The 16,966-nt window shown below is 38.9% G+C and overlaps 1 protein-coding gene across 9 annotated transcripts in view; it reads right to left on the bottom strand.

Annotated features, from left to right (window-relative positions):
* Positions 1-16,966, bottom strand: part of NEO1 (neogenin 1) — a 259,185-nt gene that overhangs the window by 58,039 nt on the left and 184,180 nt on the right. For 6 of the 9 annotated variants that reach the window (XM_050797717.1, XM_050797725.1, XM_050797718.1 and 3 more), the window contains exons 8-9: positions 9,871-10,090; positions 1,518-1,672 (exon numbers count right to left, since the gene is read on the bottom strand). In XM_050797717.1, coding sequence (XP_050653674.1) covers positions 1,518-1,672; positions 9,871-10,090 — 375 coding nt within the window. The remainder of the gene's footprint in view (positions 1-1,517; positions 1,673-9,870; positions 10,091-16,966) is intronic. The other 3 variants (XM_050797720.1, XM_050797726.1, XM_050797723.1) reach the window with 1 other exon arrangement.

Here is a 16,966-nt window from a genome sequence, read left to right as displayed (position 1 = left end):
CTTAAATCAACCCCCTGACTCTGTGATGGCCCTCTTGTTCTTGCCTGGGTTTGATTCCTATCTTCAATCTCTGTCACTGAGATGATGAAAGGTCTCCTATCTTGCCTGCTCCTTCTTTAAGGGAAGAAGACCTAGCTTGTTCATCCCTGCATCTCCAGTATCTTGCACATTACCTGGTGTAGGGGATACTCAATAAATATTTGACAGGTGAGTGATTTGCCATGGCATTAGAAAGTGAAGTTCTACAGCTTCTTGACTTATTCTACCCGTCAGGTAAAGTTCTTAAATTATTTCTATAGTTCCACTGGTAAAGTCATTTAATCTGTTTAGTTGCCTGGTCAGTAGCCTCTACAAATATATCTAAAATACTCTCTACTTAAAGTAAAATATTTTATTATTACTGGAGGTTTTTAATACAGAAAAACTAATGCTGTTAATAATAAAAGTAGACTGAAGAATATACTGAGGAAAAACAACTTGTGCTAAAAGAAGGCAAAAGTCCAGACAAAAACCTCAAGTAGGAAAAGCATTCATTAAGATTCGGCCGCTTGTAATTTTGGGCCTATAGTTTACAACCCACACGTAAGATATACAACACATTTATACTATAAATAAACCCGATTGACACTCAAGTCACAGAAAATCTTAGAAATGTAATTAGAAGTAACCCTAGGTAGCACAAAAGACCACAGGCCCAAAATAAAGCCTCAAGGAGATTCTAAAGAGCATGGTATGCCTATAGATAGACAATCCAGTTAAGAACAATCATTAAATACCTACTTCACGTGCAAGGCATGACATTAGACACTGTGGGAAATGTAAAGATGACAAAGGCTCCGTCTTTGCTACAAAGTCAGCAAGGTAAGTTCATAATCATAACTGAAGAAAGAATGTAATAAATACCTTAGAACTGTGGAGATAACAATATTAGAGGAAAGATTCTAGAAGGCATCTGAGCTAAGTCTTAAAGGATCAGTAAAATATGAACATGTAGAAAAGCATCAATAGAAGTATATTGTCTCATACTATTTGCTTTTTTTTTTTTTTTTTTTTTTTTTTTAAAGATGGAGTCTCACTCTCTCACCCAGGCTGGAGTGCAGTTTTGCGATCTCGGCTCACTGCAACCTCCGCCTCCTGGGCTCAGGTGATTCTCCTGCCTCAGCTATTTCCCCGAGTAGCTGGGATTACAGGCACTCACTACCATGCCCGGTTAATTTTTGTATTTTTAGTAGAAACAGGGTTTCACCATGTTGGCCAGGCTGGTCTAGAAAACCTGACCTCAGGGGATCCGCTTGCCTCGGCCTCCTAAAGTGCTTGGATTACAGGCATGAGCCACCATGCCTGACCCTATTTGCTGTTTTTGGATGTAAATTAATTTTGCCTGCAATAATTGATAAGGGCCCTGACGGTAAGGAATTGTTATCTTCTGCTCCCCTATGGTGTGCGAGGCTAAACAAAGGTAGAACTTCAGAAGAGTCTACCTCTAGGGGGTGCTGACAGACAGGTGGAAGACTTACCCTCAGGTTGCGTTTCTACTCGCAGTGGAGCTGAACTCTCTCCGGAGCCATGCTTATTTTGAGCCATAACTCTAAAGACGTACACAGTCGCTGGCATTAGGTTTTGAATGGTTACCTGCATCTCTCCTGGGCGACTGGTATTCTCAACACGTTCCCTTTAGACAAAGAAGGATTTGCAGAGAAATAGCATCAATTAGGAATACTTCTAGAATGTACAGTTTCATTTTCCACTCTACATAAAAATCTATCAGTTTTAAGGCAAATTAGCTCTCAGACGATGAAGCTTCTGGGGGTAGGACAGTGCAAAGAAGATGGGGACTGGCAAAAGAGCAAGGGCATATGTATCTGACAAGTCGGTGATGTTCTTGCTGAAATGTTACTGATATTGCTGACCATAATCACAACTTCCTTTCAGAGAAGACACAGGGCTCTTCTCAATGCCATTTCAAATGGGGCAGCTAGTCATCAACTTTCTAGGCTTTAGAAATCACTGAGTTTTAGGGAAATTGATGGAAGGTGGATATTGGTATGACCTAATGATATTTCACAGAAAATATCAAAGAATGCTGTGTATATTTTGGATAAGAGACTCTCAATAAAAAGAGTGTTAGAGGTTACCACTTTTTAAAATTGGAAATAAAAATGTTAAACATTTAAATAAATCCTAAGTGTAACCCAGTCTATAAAATAAGCTGATTATAATACTGATTTTTATAATTTATTTTTTAAAATTAACACTACTTCAATGATTTTGAAGCTGATGTGAAATGATATGAAATGTCTGACAAATTTTATCACAAACAACTCAAATCCAGTGGTCTAGTATTAGATATTATGAGATGAAAACTTAAAACCAGTTATCTAGGTTCTTCACCAAAGGTGGCTTCCACATTCTGTCTTGGGGTCTGTGTGACCAACACAGGTCCACAAACATGCTCAGTCTACTGTACTCACTAGAATGAAAACCAGATTGTATAATCAAGAGTTTTCAACAAATATTGTGAAGGAATTTGTTTTAGACAAACAGTTGGCTTTTAGGAACTATCATTCATGTGAGGAAAGAGCTATACCTGTCTTGAGAAAGTAATTAAAGAGCCTCAAACTACTCCATTGAAGAAATTATTCTAATTTATTGAATTAAAATTCTTACTTTAAAATACTGATAATCTGTCTTGAAATTGCAGATTAAAATTTGTTTAGGTCTACATGACCATATGCCAGTTTGTCTGATTGTGAACATTTGCATTGCAGAGAAGTGCTTTTCAGTAATTTTCTATAGTTCTTTAAGTTACTTTATTTTAACTAAAAAATCCAACAATAGTACCCACATAATATTTACAGAGGACTTTTTTTCTCTATAATCAGCTAGGTCCCCGGAAAAGAATACTGTGGTAACAGAAATTACCTTTCAGAGATACTTGAGATACCTAAAAATACTATTTTATCTTCAGCTAAATCTCTCAATCACAAGATTTACAAGGAAGGATCAACTGATTTCTTACAATTTAAGGTTTCTGACACTTGGTCTGATCACAGATGATCCCTGTCTTAAAGGGAAGTACAGCTGATGCTTGAACAACACAGGTTTGAACTGTGCAGGTCCACTTATAAGCGGATATTTTTCAACAGAAGTTACACCGAGTATGCCTGCCTTTCCTGCCCTGCTTCCATTTCCTCCACCTCTTCTGCCTCTACTACTCCTGAGACAATAAGACTGACCCCTTTTCTTCTTCCTCCTCCTCTTCAGCCTACTCAACCTGAAAGTGAAGAACTTTAGGATGATCTACTTTCACTTAATGTACAATAAATATTTTCTCTTAAGATTTTTTGTTTGTTTTGAGAGAGGGTCTCACTCTGTCACCCAGGCTGGAGTGCTCTGGTGTGATCTCGGCTCACTGAAGCCTCCGTCTCCTGGGTTCAAGGGATTCCCGTGCCCTGGCCTCCAGGATAGCTGGGACTATAGGTGCGCACCACCACACCCGGCTGTTTTGTATTTTTAGTAGAGACAAAGTTTTGCCATATTGGCTAAGCTGGTCTCAAACTCCTGGCCTCAGGTGATCCACCCGCCTCAGCCTCCCAAAGTGCTGGGACTACAAGCATGAACCACCACACCTGGTCCCTTATGATTTTTTAAATAACATTTTTTCCCTAGCTTACTTTACTGCAAGAATACAGTATATAATGCATATAACATAAAAATATGTACTAATAGACTGTTGATGTTATTGGCAAGGCTTCCAGTCAACAGTAGGCTACTAGTAGTTAAGTTCTGGGGAGTCAACCGTATTGTATTTTACACTAAACTAAAGGCTCTCTGAGAGAGTACAGATCAGGTCTCTTTTGTTAACCCTATACAGAAAAGTTGAAACAAGTTTTCTTCTAGAAAGACACAGGAGGGGGACTACTTTACTTTAAACTGAAGTAAAAGACTGTCTCATTCATGTTCGTGTACCATAGAAGCACTTAGCAGAATGGTCACACAGGGAAGCTGCATCACAAATATACACTGAATGAATAAAGGAAAATCGGCCTTCTGATATGTAAATCTCGTGTAGTAATATCATATATATAATTTTTGTTTGTTTCTATGTGAAACGGAAAAAAATGGGAGAAATAGGTGAAGTTTACTAATACCTAAATCAAATTTCTAAAGTAGTATTACCGGTAAAAAAAAAAAAAAGTCAGTCATAGGTGATCTGACACCATTGGTCTGAGGTCCCAGAACCAAGCTAATACGCAGGAAAAAACCCTTGGTTTTAGGATAAGATTCAAGAAGCACTTGAAACAATTCTCATAAGTGTGTGGGGTTACAGTGGGACTCAGCTTAGAATGGGAAAGCTAAGAGTCAAAAGGGAAAGAAAAAGGCACACTTTATAGAAAGAAAGCACTGGGCTGGAAGTTAGGAGATGCAATTCTAGTTCTAGCAACGCTACTAGCTTACGAGGAAAAGTCACTAAAGCTTTCTGGGCCTCACTTTCTTTCTTTCCTTTTTTTTTTTTTTTTTTTTTTTTTGAGCGGAGTCTCACTCTGTCGCCCAGGCTGGAGTGGTGCAGCGGCACAATCTCGGCTCACTGCAAGCTCTGCCTCCCGGGTTCACGCCATTCTCCTGCCTTAGCCTCCCGAGTAGCTGGGACTTACAGGCACCCACCACCACGCCTGGCTAACTTTTTGTATTTTTAATAGAGACGGGGTTTCACCGTGTTGGCCAGGATGGTCTCGATCTCCTGACCTCATGATCCGCCCACCTCGGCCTCCCAAAGTGCTGGGATTACAGGTGTGAGCCAGGCGCCCGGCCTGGTCCTCACTTTCTTTATGTATTAAATGAAAAAATGAGACAGGGTGGGCAAACTTTTTCTTTAAGGGCCCGGTAGTAAATATTTATAGGGCAAGAGGCAAAATGGAAGATATTATATAGCTACCGATGTAATATTTCAAATGTAACTATTTAAAAATGTAAAAACTATTCTTAGCTCTGGGGCCATAAAAATAAATAACTGCTCCAATTTGGCACAGGGTCCATAGTTTGGTAACCCCTTGACTAGACTAACAGATCTCTAAGGCTTCAATCCATCTTTAAAGTGCTATAAATAGCAGGAATACCTTACTTTCCACTTCTCACTTAATGGTTAATATAGAAAAGTACTGCTTTTTTAAGAAAGATGAAATTTTCATAGCTGAAAAGGCAGAGAGGAAGGACCCTCTGAAATCTCTGGCAACTTAGGTACCCAAAAGAATTACAGCTCATGACCAAGGCATATGGTGCCACCTGGTGGCTAAACTTTCAAATGCAGGAAGTGGGTGAATTTGTAAATACAGGTAGTGGCATACATTCTCACATTTAATTGTTACCACACATCTGGGAAGCAAATATATTACCCTTGTTTTTTAGATAAGAAAATTTAAGCTGATAAAGGTTAATAAGAAAGTTTTGTTTATATAACAATTAGCCAGGTTATAGTCTTATGACTTAAAAGAATTAATTTCTCCTTCATTGCCTCTATTGAGAAATCACAAAGTAATGAAGCAACAAAAAACTATTATGGTCTCTCAAATCTTCCTTTTAGATATTTCCCAGATTCGTCCTATCCACTTCAAGTCGCTGCTTTCACCTTCATCCAAGCCGACAACTAGCACATATCCAGGTTAACATAATTACTAAACGGTTTTGTCTCCCTGACTCTATTGTTTCTCTCCTTTAATCTTGGGTAGTGTTCCCAAAGTACTGTTTAGTAAAATCACAGTGTACAACTTTCTTAACAGTCTAAAATGGTCCCTTCTTATCTGATTATGTCCAAATTCTCACTGGCATTCCTGTATCTGGCTCCAAACGTCCACTTTACTCTAATCTCTTACTAATTTCTGCCAAAACCTTTGGGCCAGTTTGGCCAGCTTTCTTGCCTTTGCATCCTTCTCACAGCATACACACAGATGGCCTTACCGTGCACTTCCTCTTCCTTTACATACACTCGTCATGCCCACCTGCCTCTACCAATTCAACTTCTATATCTCTTCCAACTACAAATTCATTTACTAATCATTCCTGCTTACTCCAACCCATAATCTATCATAAAATTTAAATAGGTGAGTCTCATTAAAAACATTTAAATATAAAAGTACATATAGTTAAAAAAAAAACAAGTCTCAGTTCTCTTTTGTTAAAACCTGTCCTGCCCTGAGAGCTGACTGTGGCACATATTGACACATATCTCACCAGACAGTCTCCATGCCAGGGTTTCTCACCCTTGGCACTACTGAGACATTGGGGAGGATAATTCTTTGTTGTGGGACTGTCCTGTGTGTGGCAGGATGTTCATTAGCATCCCTGGCCTCTACCCACTAGATGTCAGTAAGTACTTCCCTCATCCCAGCTACGACAACCAAAAAAAAAAAAACAAAATGCTGCCAGGCATTGCCAAATATCCCCTGACGGATGAAGGGACAAAACTGTCGCTGGTTGAGGATCACTGCTTTACACATTTACATAGACATCAAAATATACAGACAGGTCATTTTAAAAAACTGCTGCACCATACTTACGGGTATACATACAGTCATGTACCGCTTAACAACGGGGACATGTTCTGACAAATGCATCACGTGATTTCATCATGTGAACATCACAGAATGCACTTATGCAAACCTTGATGGTATAAGCTCAGAGTATATCCCATACACCTAGGCTGTATAGGACAGCCTATTGCTCCCAGGCTACGAACCTGCACGTTACTGTACTGAATGTTACTGTATTGAACACTGTAGGCAATGGGAACACAATGGCAACTGTCTATGTGTTTAAACACAGAAAAGGTACAGTAAAAAGACAGTGGTATAATCTTATGGGATCACCATTGTATACGCAGTCTGTCTGACTGAAGCATTGTTATGTGACGCACGACTGTATATTATGTGACCATTCTTCTACCAGTGGATATTTTACATAGTCTCCTTTTATAATCTTGCAAACAATGCTATAAATAAATGTGTTTGTATGAGGGCCCAATGCATACATATATCTGTATGTCTTACAGGACAGTTACCTAGAAGTGTGATGGAAGGCTATGTATATTTAAAATATGTTAAAATTCTGCCAAATCACCTTCCCTAGACTATTCTAATTTATACTGCCACCAATAACCTAGAGTGGTTTCCTCCTAGCTGTCAACTCATTGAACATTAGATATTATCAACTTAAAATTTTTGCTAGCTTTATAGATGAAAAATGATAACTTGGCCAGGCGCAGTGGCTCATGCCTGTAATTCCAGCACTTTGGGAGGCCGAGGTGGATCACCTGAGGTCAGGAGTCCAATACCAGCCTGGCCAACATGGTGAAACCCCGTCTCTACTAAAAATACAAAAATTAGCTGGGCGTGGTGGCAGGCACCTGTAATCCCAGCTACTTGGGAGGCTGAGGCAGGAGAATCGCTGGAACCCGAGAAGTGGAGGCTGCAGTGAACCAAGATCGTGCCACTGCACTCCAGCCTGGGTGACCCAGTGAGACTTTGTCTCAAACAAACAAACAAACAAACAAACAAAACACCCTCATCATTTTGCTTCCAAGATTGCCTGTGATGGTGAAAACCTTTTTTTTTTTTTTTTTACTCTAATGGGCTTTCCAGTACTATGAATCATCTGCTTGTATTATCTGTCTCTTGGGATATCTTTTACTTATAATTTGTAACTTTGTTACTGTTTCCTGTTATGGCTTCCCGATTTGCTGTCTCCCTTTAAAAGCCCTTTCCTGTTCTCCAAATGATAAAAATCATTTCTGCATTTTCTTCTAATATGTTTATAGATTTTAAAAATATTTATCTCTTAATCCATCTATAATTTAAGACAGAGATATAACTTTTATTTTTCCCACCAAATGGTTAATCAATCTCAACATGATTACTTGAATTATCTATTATTTCTCCACTGATTGAAATTAATGTATTTACTTAATAAATATTTACTGAGTGTCACTAAATGCCAGTGTTACTAAATGTTCCAGGTGCTGGAGAACACTATTGGACAAGACAGACAGAATAAATAAGCTAATAAAAGAGAAAATTTCAGAGAGTAATAAGTGCTCTCAAAAAAAAAAAAAAAAAAAAAAAAAACACAACCCAAAATAAAAAGCGAAACAAAAAAATACCACACACATACCAAAAAATGGGTGATGTGACAGCAGTGGTGTTCTGGTGAACGTTTAACAACTGGCTCTGGTTTGTAGCATTTGTCACTGTAAATACTCCCACCGTGCCCAATTTCAAGCTGCCAAGTCATGTCATTAGGTTTGCAAAATTTCCCAAGCATTTAACAATTAGCTTGGGAACAAGCTGGCTCTGATACCCCACTGTGTGACAGTCACCGAGGGGCTAAGTTTGGGTTGGTATTCAGGGAAGGCCTGAGGAGATGTCATCTAAGGATGACAGATAAGAAGCCAGATGTAATTAATGTGAGGAAAATGCATTTCTGGTAGAAGGCACAATAAGAGCAAAACACCTATTGTAGAAATAAAGTTTATTACACAGAATTACTAAATGGCTTCTTTCCTCTGTGACAGCTTATGAGATTTGCAATGAGATTTCAAAACCTATTCAAGATATTTTAATGGTGATATTGAAACTTGCTGTTCGGTGGGAATGTCTTACCTTTTTTATGTATAGAACTATGTTTTCCTACCCTTGTAAAACTCAAAACATACAGTACAGCATTCAGGTAACTCCATCTATTGGTCTTCAATTATGTCACTTAGACTTCTTGAGAGTATTAAAGAAAGGGTCCTGCACTTGCTGAACTTGCCAGTGTGGTATTAACTATAATATACATCAACTATAAGCATGCTAATGGAAATGTAAGCTTTAGCGGATGTGTTAGCGCTCCTACTAAAACAGATATCTTAGCTTTCTTATTCTGGTTGGAAGAGCACAGTGAAGGAATTTACTCAGCAATGTGTGAACAGTCAGCACGTGCCATGGTTCCTTCCAAAGAGTTTATAATCTGGTTGGGAAAACAGCACAAATACATGTAACATAATTGAAGAATAACAGCTTAAGGTAGTAACAGATCACATATTACCACAATCAAGTGCCAATATTAGGGATACAAACACACGTACAAGGGAAACACTCTACGTGCTGAAAAGGTGGGGAAAGCTTTTTGAGAACTTAATGGGGCTTAACCTGGGCCAAGAAGGATTAACTGAATTTACCTTTAGCTTAGAAAGGGGCAAGGGGAAGTGACTGAAGAAAAAATACTGGAAAAAAAGGCTATCGTGATTAGATTGGTTTCACTAGAAAGTCAGTTACATTGGGAAAAAAGGAAAAGCAAGTTGGACATATAAAGTGAAGCCAGCCTGTGGCATAAAGCAGCCTGGACATTATGGATCTTCTCCTCTGAGCAATGTGAGCTCCTGAGGGGGTGGAAATGAAGAGGAATGTAATGAAAATGCTATTTTAGGTAGTCATCACTAACTACTCTTGCTTCATCAAGGAGAACCCCTGGAGCTCCACAACTCACACCACATAAGGGTGTGGCAAATATTCATTTAAGATTACTTTAATAAATTAAGTCTACCTTAATCTCTAGAATTTATACTGACTGAATCTTATGAAAAAAGGGCAATCCTAGTTACATTTAAATACTTCCACCTCAATAGCTGTATCTGTCCTCTCCCTAAGTCATCCCAGAAAAGGAGAGACTACCAGGACTTCAGTCTGCTTGGGAGATTATTTAATGACCTAAAATTAGGGAAGATGCATCTCTGTGATCTTATTTTCTGGACTAAAAATTGGTACAGATACCAAGAGCCAGGTATGAGCGTGACAAGGCTGCCGTGACCAAACTGGCTGCAGACACACAGGCACTTACCTAGCAATCCCTTCTTTGGTGTAGAACACAGAGTAGGTAAGGTTGTCTCCATGAGGATCTGATGCAGGTGTCCGCCACGTCAATTTGATGAAGCGGGTAGAGACCAGGGAGGCCACGACATCCCGAGGAGCTGAAGGCAATGGTCCCGTTGTGGCTGGTGCTAGATGGTCAGTAGTGGCACTGGTCAGTGAAGTGGGAGGTAATGTTGGGATGGCAACATCTTGTCATGTGCAAACATTGGGGAATATGAAGGGCAAACCACGACGGTTTTAAAAAAGAGAACAGAAAAAACAAAAAACAAAAAAGAAATAAACAAAACCACGATGGGAAATAAAATAAAATGAATGAACATAAAAAAGGCCATTAAACTGAAGGCTAACATGCAGGCCAGGGTAACTACTGAAAACTAATGGGCACTATTCAAAACACATCACTGGAGGGCAAGCAGACTTTCTGGCCACTATAATGGTTATGGGCAAGGGACAAGGAGGGTGACAGCTGAGAATAAAACATCTCACAGAGGGCACGGCAGTGCCCATGTAATTTTCTTAATCCTGAAAGCAGCATGCAACATCTGTCAAATTTTGCATAAAAGTCTCTCAAATGACTTCACTATTTTCTTCTACTTTAACATATGGAATTAGTATGGATGACCCTAGCTGCACTCAGAGGCCCATGGCTATCGTGACTTCACTGCAGAGCTCCTTTGCAGGAGAATTGAGGGCCACATCTTCAACTTTAGTCTAATATTAAACCCTGCACCTCTGTATTTGGTAATCCTGTGGGGAAAGGTTGATAAACTTCTTCATTATACTTTGCTGTTTTGTCAATTCATTTAGCTATGACAGTATAAAATCCTGAACCAAAAATTCCAAAGCCAAAAAAATGCAAGTCAGGTAGCTAATCTGTTTATTAAACTCTTCACTGCGAGTATACTGAAACGGCTTGCAGACCTCAGGGACTGGATCGGAGAAAGGAAGCAGTGGCAAGCCAAAGCTGCTAGTCAAAAGCCACTTTTGTATAGAGGTAGCCATGGGTAACTTTATGACTTCCAAGGCAGCCCATTCTACTCATGGACAGTCCTGATTGTAGAAATGTATTCCTAATATTGAACCTAAAATCTCTTTTACTTTGGAGTCAGAGAGTACAAGTTTAATCTCACGGTTTTTAACTGAAAGAGTTCATCAGAATCATGTTCGAACCGCAAAGGGAAATTAGTAGGAGAGACGTAGAGAGGAAAACATGAAAACTGTGAACCTAGTTTTGAATGAAGTGGTGGAGCAACAACCTCCTGGAAATGTTTGTGAACTGTGAGAGTGTAATGTGATGCAGTCTAAATAAATATGCCACATGAAATAAATTATCTATCTCAGGGAATTGGCAAAGGAGGACCAACCTAAAATCTCTAGATAGGTGGAGAGGGCGAAGAGTAATCCAATAGCTACCACTTATATACCTTATATATGGCACTCTGGCTGTCTATACAGATCATTCAATCCTTACAGCAGCTCTAAAAAATAGGTACAATCATTATCTCTAACTTATATGTAGAGACTGACACTGCTAAATCACTTGCCCTAGGTCACAGAGAATGAGTGGTGGAGTGGTATTAATAAAATCAACTTTGGTTTTCAGTTTAAAAGACCTCTGGATATAGCCAAGCGGAGTCTGAAAACGTGACTTCCAGTTCTCGTGCAAATCACACAAGAGAGCCTTGTTCTCTCTCCCTTTTTTCTCCTCCCTTGGTAGTGCTTTTAAGAGTGCAGACTGCCATAAGAATGTTAAGATTATGCAGTTTCAGCTCTGACGTTAAGTACACGCTTCACTAAATACTACAAAACATTAACTCTGAATGGTTGCTGAGGCCTTGTAGTACTGTACACATCAACAGATGCACTGCCTTAGAGGAAATAAATACCTCTCATTCACAGCTTTCAGAGTTTTTCTTTATATATTTTGTCAATTTACTTACACAATAACCCTATGAGGTAGGCTGGAAATGATAGGATTAGATGCTGAGATAAAGGTTAGGAAGGAGTCAAAGACTTCCAAGTTACTAGCTTAGAAGACTGCGGAGCTGGAGGTGTCATTACTAGAGAAAGGAAATGTTAAGAGACAACAGACTGAGAGGGAGATGATGAATAATTTGGTTTTGAATATGTTTTGTTTAACAATTCAACACCTATGAAATGAGATGCAATTGAAAATATGGATCTCTGATTATTGTAAAATTAAGTCATTAAAAACCCTTATTGGGAAATGATTCAAAAAGTAGCCTGAACAGTCTTGCTTTGCTGCCTCATTTGTGTGTTCATCTAGAAACACACTAAGCTGCCTCCAATTCTGACCCAGCTCATCAAACTTAATTCTTCTCAACTATCTACTGGCTAGAGGAGAGAGAGTTTGCTGGGTGAGAGGCAGCAGAGCATACTGAAAAGAGCCCAGGATTTCGAGTACAAAGACCTATGTTCAAAACTTGACTCTTCTAATATGCGAGGTTGGGCAAGTCACTCTGATGTCAGTTTCCTTATCTGTAAATTAGGAATAATAATGCTCTCTACCTAAACCCCAAGCTGATATGACCCAGACAAATAGCAAACAAGAAAAGTGCCCGTGGAAGCTCTGCATACATGTTATTTACTATGACTAGCTTGAATGAGTAACGCCATAAGGATTACAGTAGGAAAGCAGCTGGGGAGGGAATGCAAGCAGGGAGGATGAGGGGATGGGAGTAATGAGTGATATAATAGAATCACTTAGATAGGGAAAACTCAATTACCCTACTGAACTTCCATAGCACAGATCTGTAACTCTTTAATGGCATCCAGCACGTCCTATTTCCATTTTTCATGTTTACATTGTATTACTTCCACTAATCTATAAGCTCCTTAAGGACAAAATACATATCAGCTTCATCTTGGAATCACTGAACATGCCTCTGTATACTTTAGATAACCAAGTATATATTTATCGAATTAATAAATGGAAGGAAATTCAGGGAGAAATGAGTACAATGAAGACAATGTTTCTAGAATCTCATTACAAAAGGCAGTATTTTAATCTCTGGTTGATACAAAGTGTATATAAATAACATTTATATAATGATATACCATTTGTAAAGCAAATATATTTTATTAGTTATACAGGAAATAAAAGTATAAACAATGCCTGATCATTGTAAATCATTCCTAATTAACCATGGGAAAACTCCATGCCCACTATGGTCCCAGTGTTCTATATCAACTTTCCCCAGGTTGATTCTATTGCTGCTGTTCCATATCCTAGCTGAGCAGGTAAGAGAAAGCAACTTATGTGATCACAGAGAATCAAACAGGCAGTTAAGTTACACCAGCATCAATGGCAAGATGATGTAGATTGGGATTTTAGACTCCTGGCATGATGGTTTGAGACTGACAAATCCTCTTCCCCCAAAGCAACTATAAAGCGGAAAAAAACTGTCAAAAACTGGAAACTGACCAAAGACATATAACAAGCTGAGAAGCATCTGTTCATGAAAATTATCACACTTCACACACAAACAAGTGTCTGAACCATTCCCCCATAGCTCTGTTAGAGTGATTGTTCAACCAGGCTACAGCAGGCCCTACAAACCAGTGGCTTTGCTGCTGTTGCCAGAGAAGCTCATTTGATATGGAGTGTTGTCAATTAGAGGAGCAATCCTGGTGGCAAGTGAATAGGAAGGGCCAGTGTCCTGCTAGCCTGAGGTTGTATCTTACTGAGGTAAGCAACGGATGGTAGACTAGCCATTGAACAAGGTATTCCATGAGGTGAGAAAGTGGTGAGAAGGCTTGATAACCTCTGCACACATCCTAGGTTGACTGAAGGCCATGTGTATGTGCCCTAGGGACTGCAGCAGGCCCGAGCCACTCACATACCCCTGGCAGATGAAACCTGTGTGTGTGTGTTCACAAGACAACTGAGAGAGCCTGGTAGAAAGCAAAGGCTGGGAAAAGTAAAAAATAATCCAGATTTTGAAAGCACTCACCAAACCACACAAAGACCCATCAGCTCAAAGTGGTAGGCTTTTTGGCTTGAGGTATTTGAGCATAACTTCTGACCAATCTTTGGTTCAACACTAATCTATGCAGACACAGGGCAAAATCTAAACAGAGACATTTAGAAAACACAAATAAAAAGATAATCAAAACTAAACACTAAACAGAAACATCTGTGGTTGTATACTCTGGGAGAGGCAGAAATCACAGATTTAGTACAGGCAAGTTATTAAACAAACGAAACAAGAACAACTGCTAGGGGGTGGGAGAAAGAGTCAGAATCCATGGTTGCTACAATTTACTATCCAAAATATCCAAGATTCAACAAAAATGAAGAAACATGCAAAGAAATAAAGTGTGACTCATACTCAGGGGGTAAAAAAGGCAGTCATTACAAAATGTCTTTCTTGGAATGTCCTCTGATACTGGATTTAACAAAGATTTCAAAGCGGCTATTTAAGTATATTCTAAGAACTAAAGAAACTGTCAGGAACCAAGCAGGATCTGAGAGTCTACCTTATTGATAAGCTAACAAGTTAGCTTATTACTGTTTCATGGGTGCGGGCATATGATACAAGTGCTGCATCAGAGACAAAGAACTTTATTACTCATGGCAGTGGAGGCAGCTAGAGTTTCTCATTTGTGTTTGTCAGTTTCCCATGCCCCCAAAGTCCCATGAAGGCAATGTGGAGGGGCCGGAATGGATGCCTGCATATGCAGGGTTTCGCTCTATCACCCAGGCTGGAGTGCAGTGGCACAATCATAGCTCACTACAGCCTCCACCTCCCAGGCAAGCAATCCTCCCATCTCAGCCTCCTCAGCAGCTAGGACCACAGACATGCGCATTCATGCCTGGCTAATTTTTTGTACTTTTAGTAGAGATGGGGTTTCGCCATGTTGCCCAGGTTGGTCTTAAACTCCTGAGCTCATGCTATCCACCCGCTTTGGCCTCCCAAAGTGCTGGGATTACAGGCAGGAGCCACCACACCTGACCTGTTTACTACTTTTATAGCAAGAGGAAGCAGGCCCCAGACAAACAGCAGGCTTACTGTGGATATCTAATTTAATTCTGTTGTGGTCAGAGAACACACTCTATATGATTTTGGTCTTTTAAAATGTATTAAGACTTGTTTTGTGTCCTAGCATGTGGTCTATCCTGGAGGCTGTTCCATGTGTGCCTGAAAAGAAATCTGTATCTGCAGTTTCTTATAAAGAAGATTATGAAGATTCATAATGTCAGTTTGGTCAAGTTGGTCGACAGAGTTACTTAAATATTCTATATCCTTTCTAACTTTGTCTAATTGTTTTAGCAGTTTTTGACAGTAGAATATTGAAATCTGCTACTATGATTGAATGATGTTATTTCTTCTTTGAGTATAACAATTATAAATGCATACACATCTAACAAAAAAGCCCCAAGACATGAAAGCAAAAAATGACAGAATTAAAAAAAATCTGAGAAAACCCCAAATATTTGAAAATTAAACATGCTCTTAAACAATCCTAGGGTCAAAGAAGAAATCGTAAGAAAAATTTAAAAATATTGTTTTAACAGGCCAGGCATGGTGGCTCATGCATATATAAACCCAGCACTTTGGGAGGCTGAAGTGGTGGATCACTTGAGCCCAGAAATTTAAGACCAGCCTGGGCAACATACTGATACCCTATCTCTACAAAAGATACAAAAAATTATCCAGGCATGGTGGTGTGCACCTGTAGTCCCAGCTACTTGGGAGGCTGGGGCAGGAGGATCACTTGAACCCAGGAGGTCAAGGCTGCTGTGGGTCATAATTGTGTCACTGCACTCCAGCCTGGGTGATCGTGAGACTCTGCCTCAAAAACACAACTTTTTTAACACTATAAAAATAAAAACACAACATATTAAAAATTACAGGATGCAGCTAAAGTGGCACTTCAAGGGAAATGTAGTGCTTTACCTACATCAGAAAGAAGAGAGGTCTCAAATGAATTACTTAAGCTTCTATCTCAGGTAGAAGACTAGGAAACTAAGAGAAGACACAAGTTACTCAAATCAAGAATAAAAGAAGGGACTTCTTTATCATGGTACAATACTACCAACCCTACAGATGCTAAAAAAGCTTTAAGGGAATATTTTGGGGAAAAAAATTGCCAACAAATCAGACATCTTAAGAGGAAGAGGACAAATTCTTAGAAGAACATAAGCTGCCGAATTATCAAGAAGAAACATGAAGTCTGAACAGACCTATAATAGAGAAATTGAATTAGTAAGTAAAAATCTTCCTACACAAAGAAAATTCTAAGCCCAAATGGCTTTACTGCTGGATGTTATCAAATATTTGAAAATAATACTAATCTTTCACAAACTTTTTCAGGAAATAGAGAAAGAGAAACATTTCCCAATTCATTCCTGTGAGTTCAGTATTACTCCGTTATCAAAGCCCGACAAAGAAAAGAAAGAAACATGACACATGAAAAGAAAGCAACAGACAGTATCCCTTATGATCACAGTATAAACCTCCTTACCAAAATGCTAGCAAGCCACATTTGGTAACACATTAAAAAATTTACATGCCATGACCAAGTAGAATTTATCATAGGAATTCAAGACAGTTTAACGTTCCAAAATCAATTCAACACATCACATTAAGAGAAAAAAGAAAAACCACTAGTCATCTCACTAGACACAGAAAAAGCATTTGACAAAATGAAACACCCACTCATGATAAAAACTCTCAACAAACTAGAAAAAGTAAAATTCCTCAACCTGAAAAGCCTACAGTGAGCACTGTATGTAATGGTGAAAGATTAAATGCTTTTTCCCTAAGATTAGAAACAAGACGAGGATATTAGTTTCTCACTCCTTAGTACTAGAAGTCCTAGCCAGTGCAAAAAGGTCAGAAAAAGAGGAATACTGATGGGAAAGGAAGAAGTAACACTATTTCATTTGTGAATGACATAATTATCTATGCAGAAAACCCTCATGAGTTTACTGGAAAAAAAAAAAACAAAAAACAACTAAAACTAATAAATAAGGCTAGCAAGGTCAGAAGATATGAAAATCAACTGTATTTCTATATTTTAGGAACAATCAAAAAATG

Source organism: Macaca thibetana, chromosome 7 (assembly GCF_024542745.1).
Source record: "Macaca thibetana thibetana isolate TM-01 chromosome 7, ASM2454274v1, whole genome shotgun sequence".
NCBI classification, from domain to species: Eukaryota; Metazoa; Chordata; class Mammalia; order Primates; family Cercopithecidae; genus Macaca; species Macaca thibetana.
This window is presented reverse-complemented; position numbering and strand designations above follow the sequence as displayed.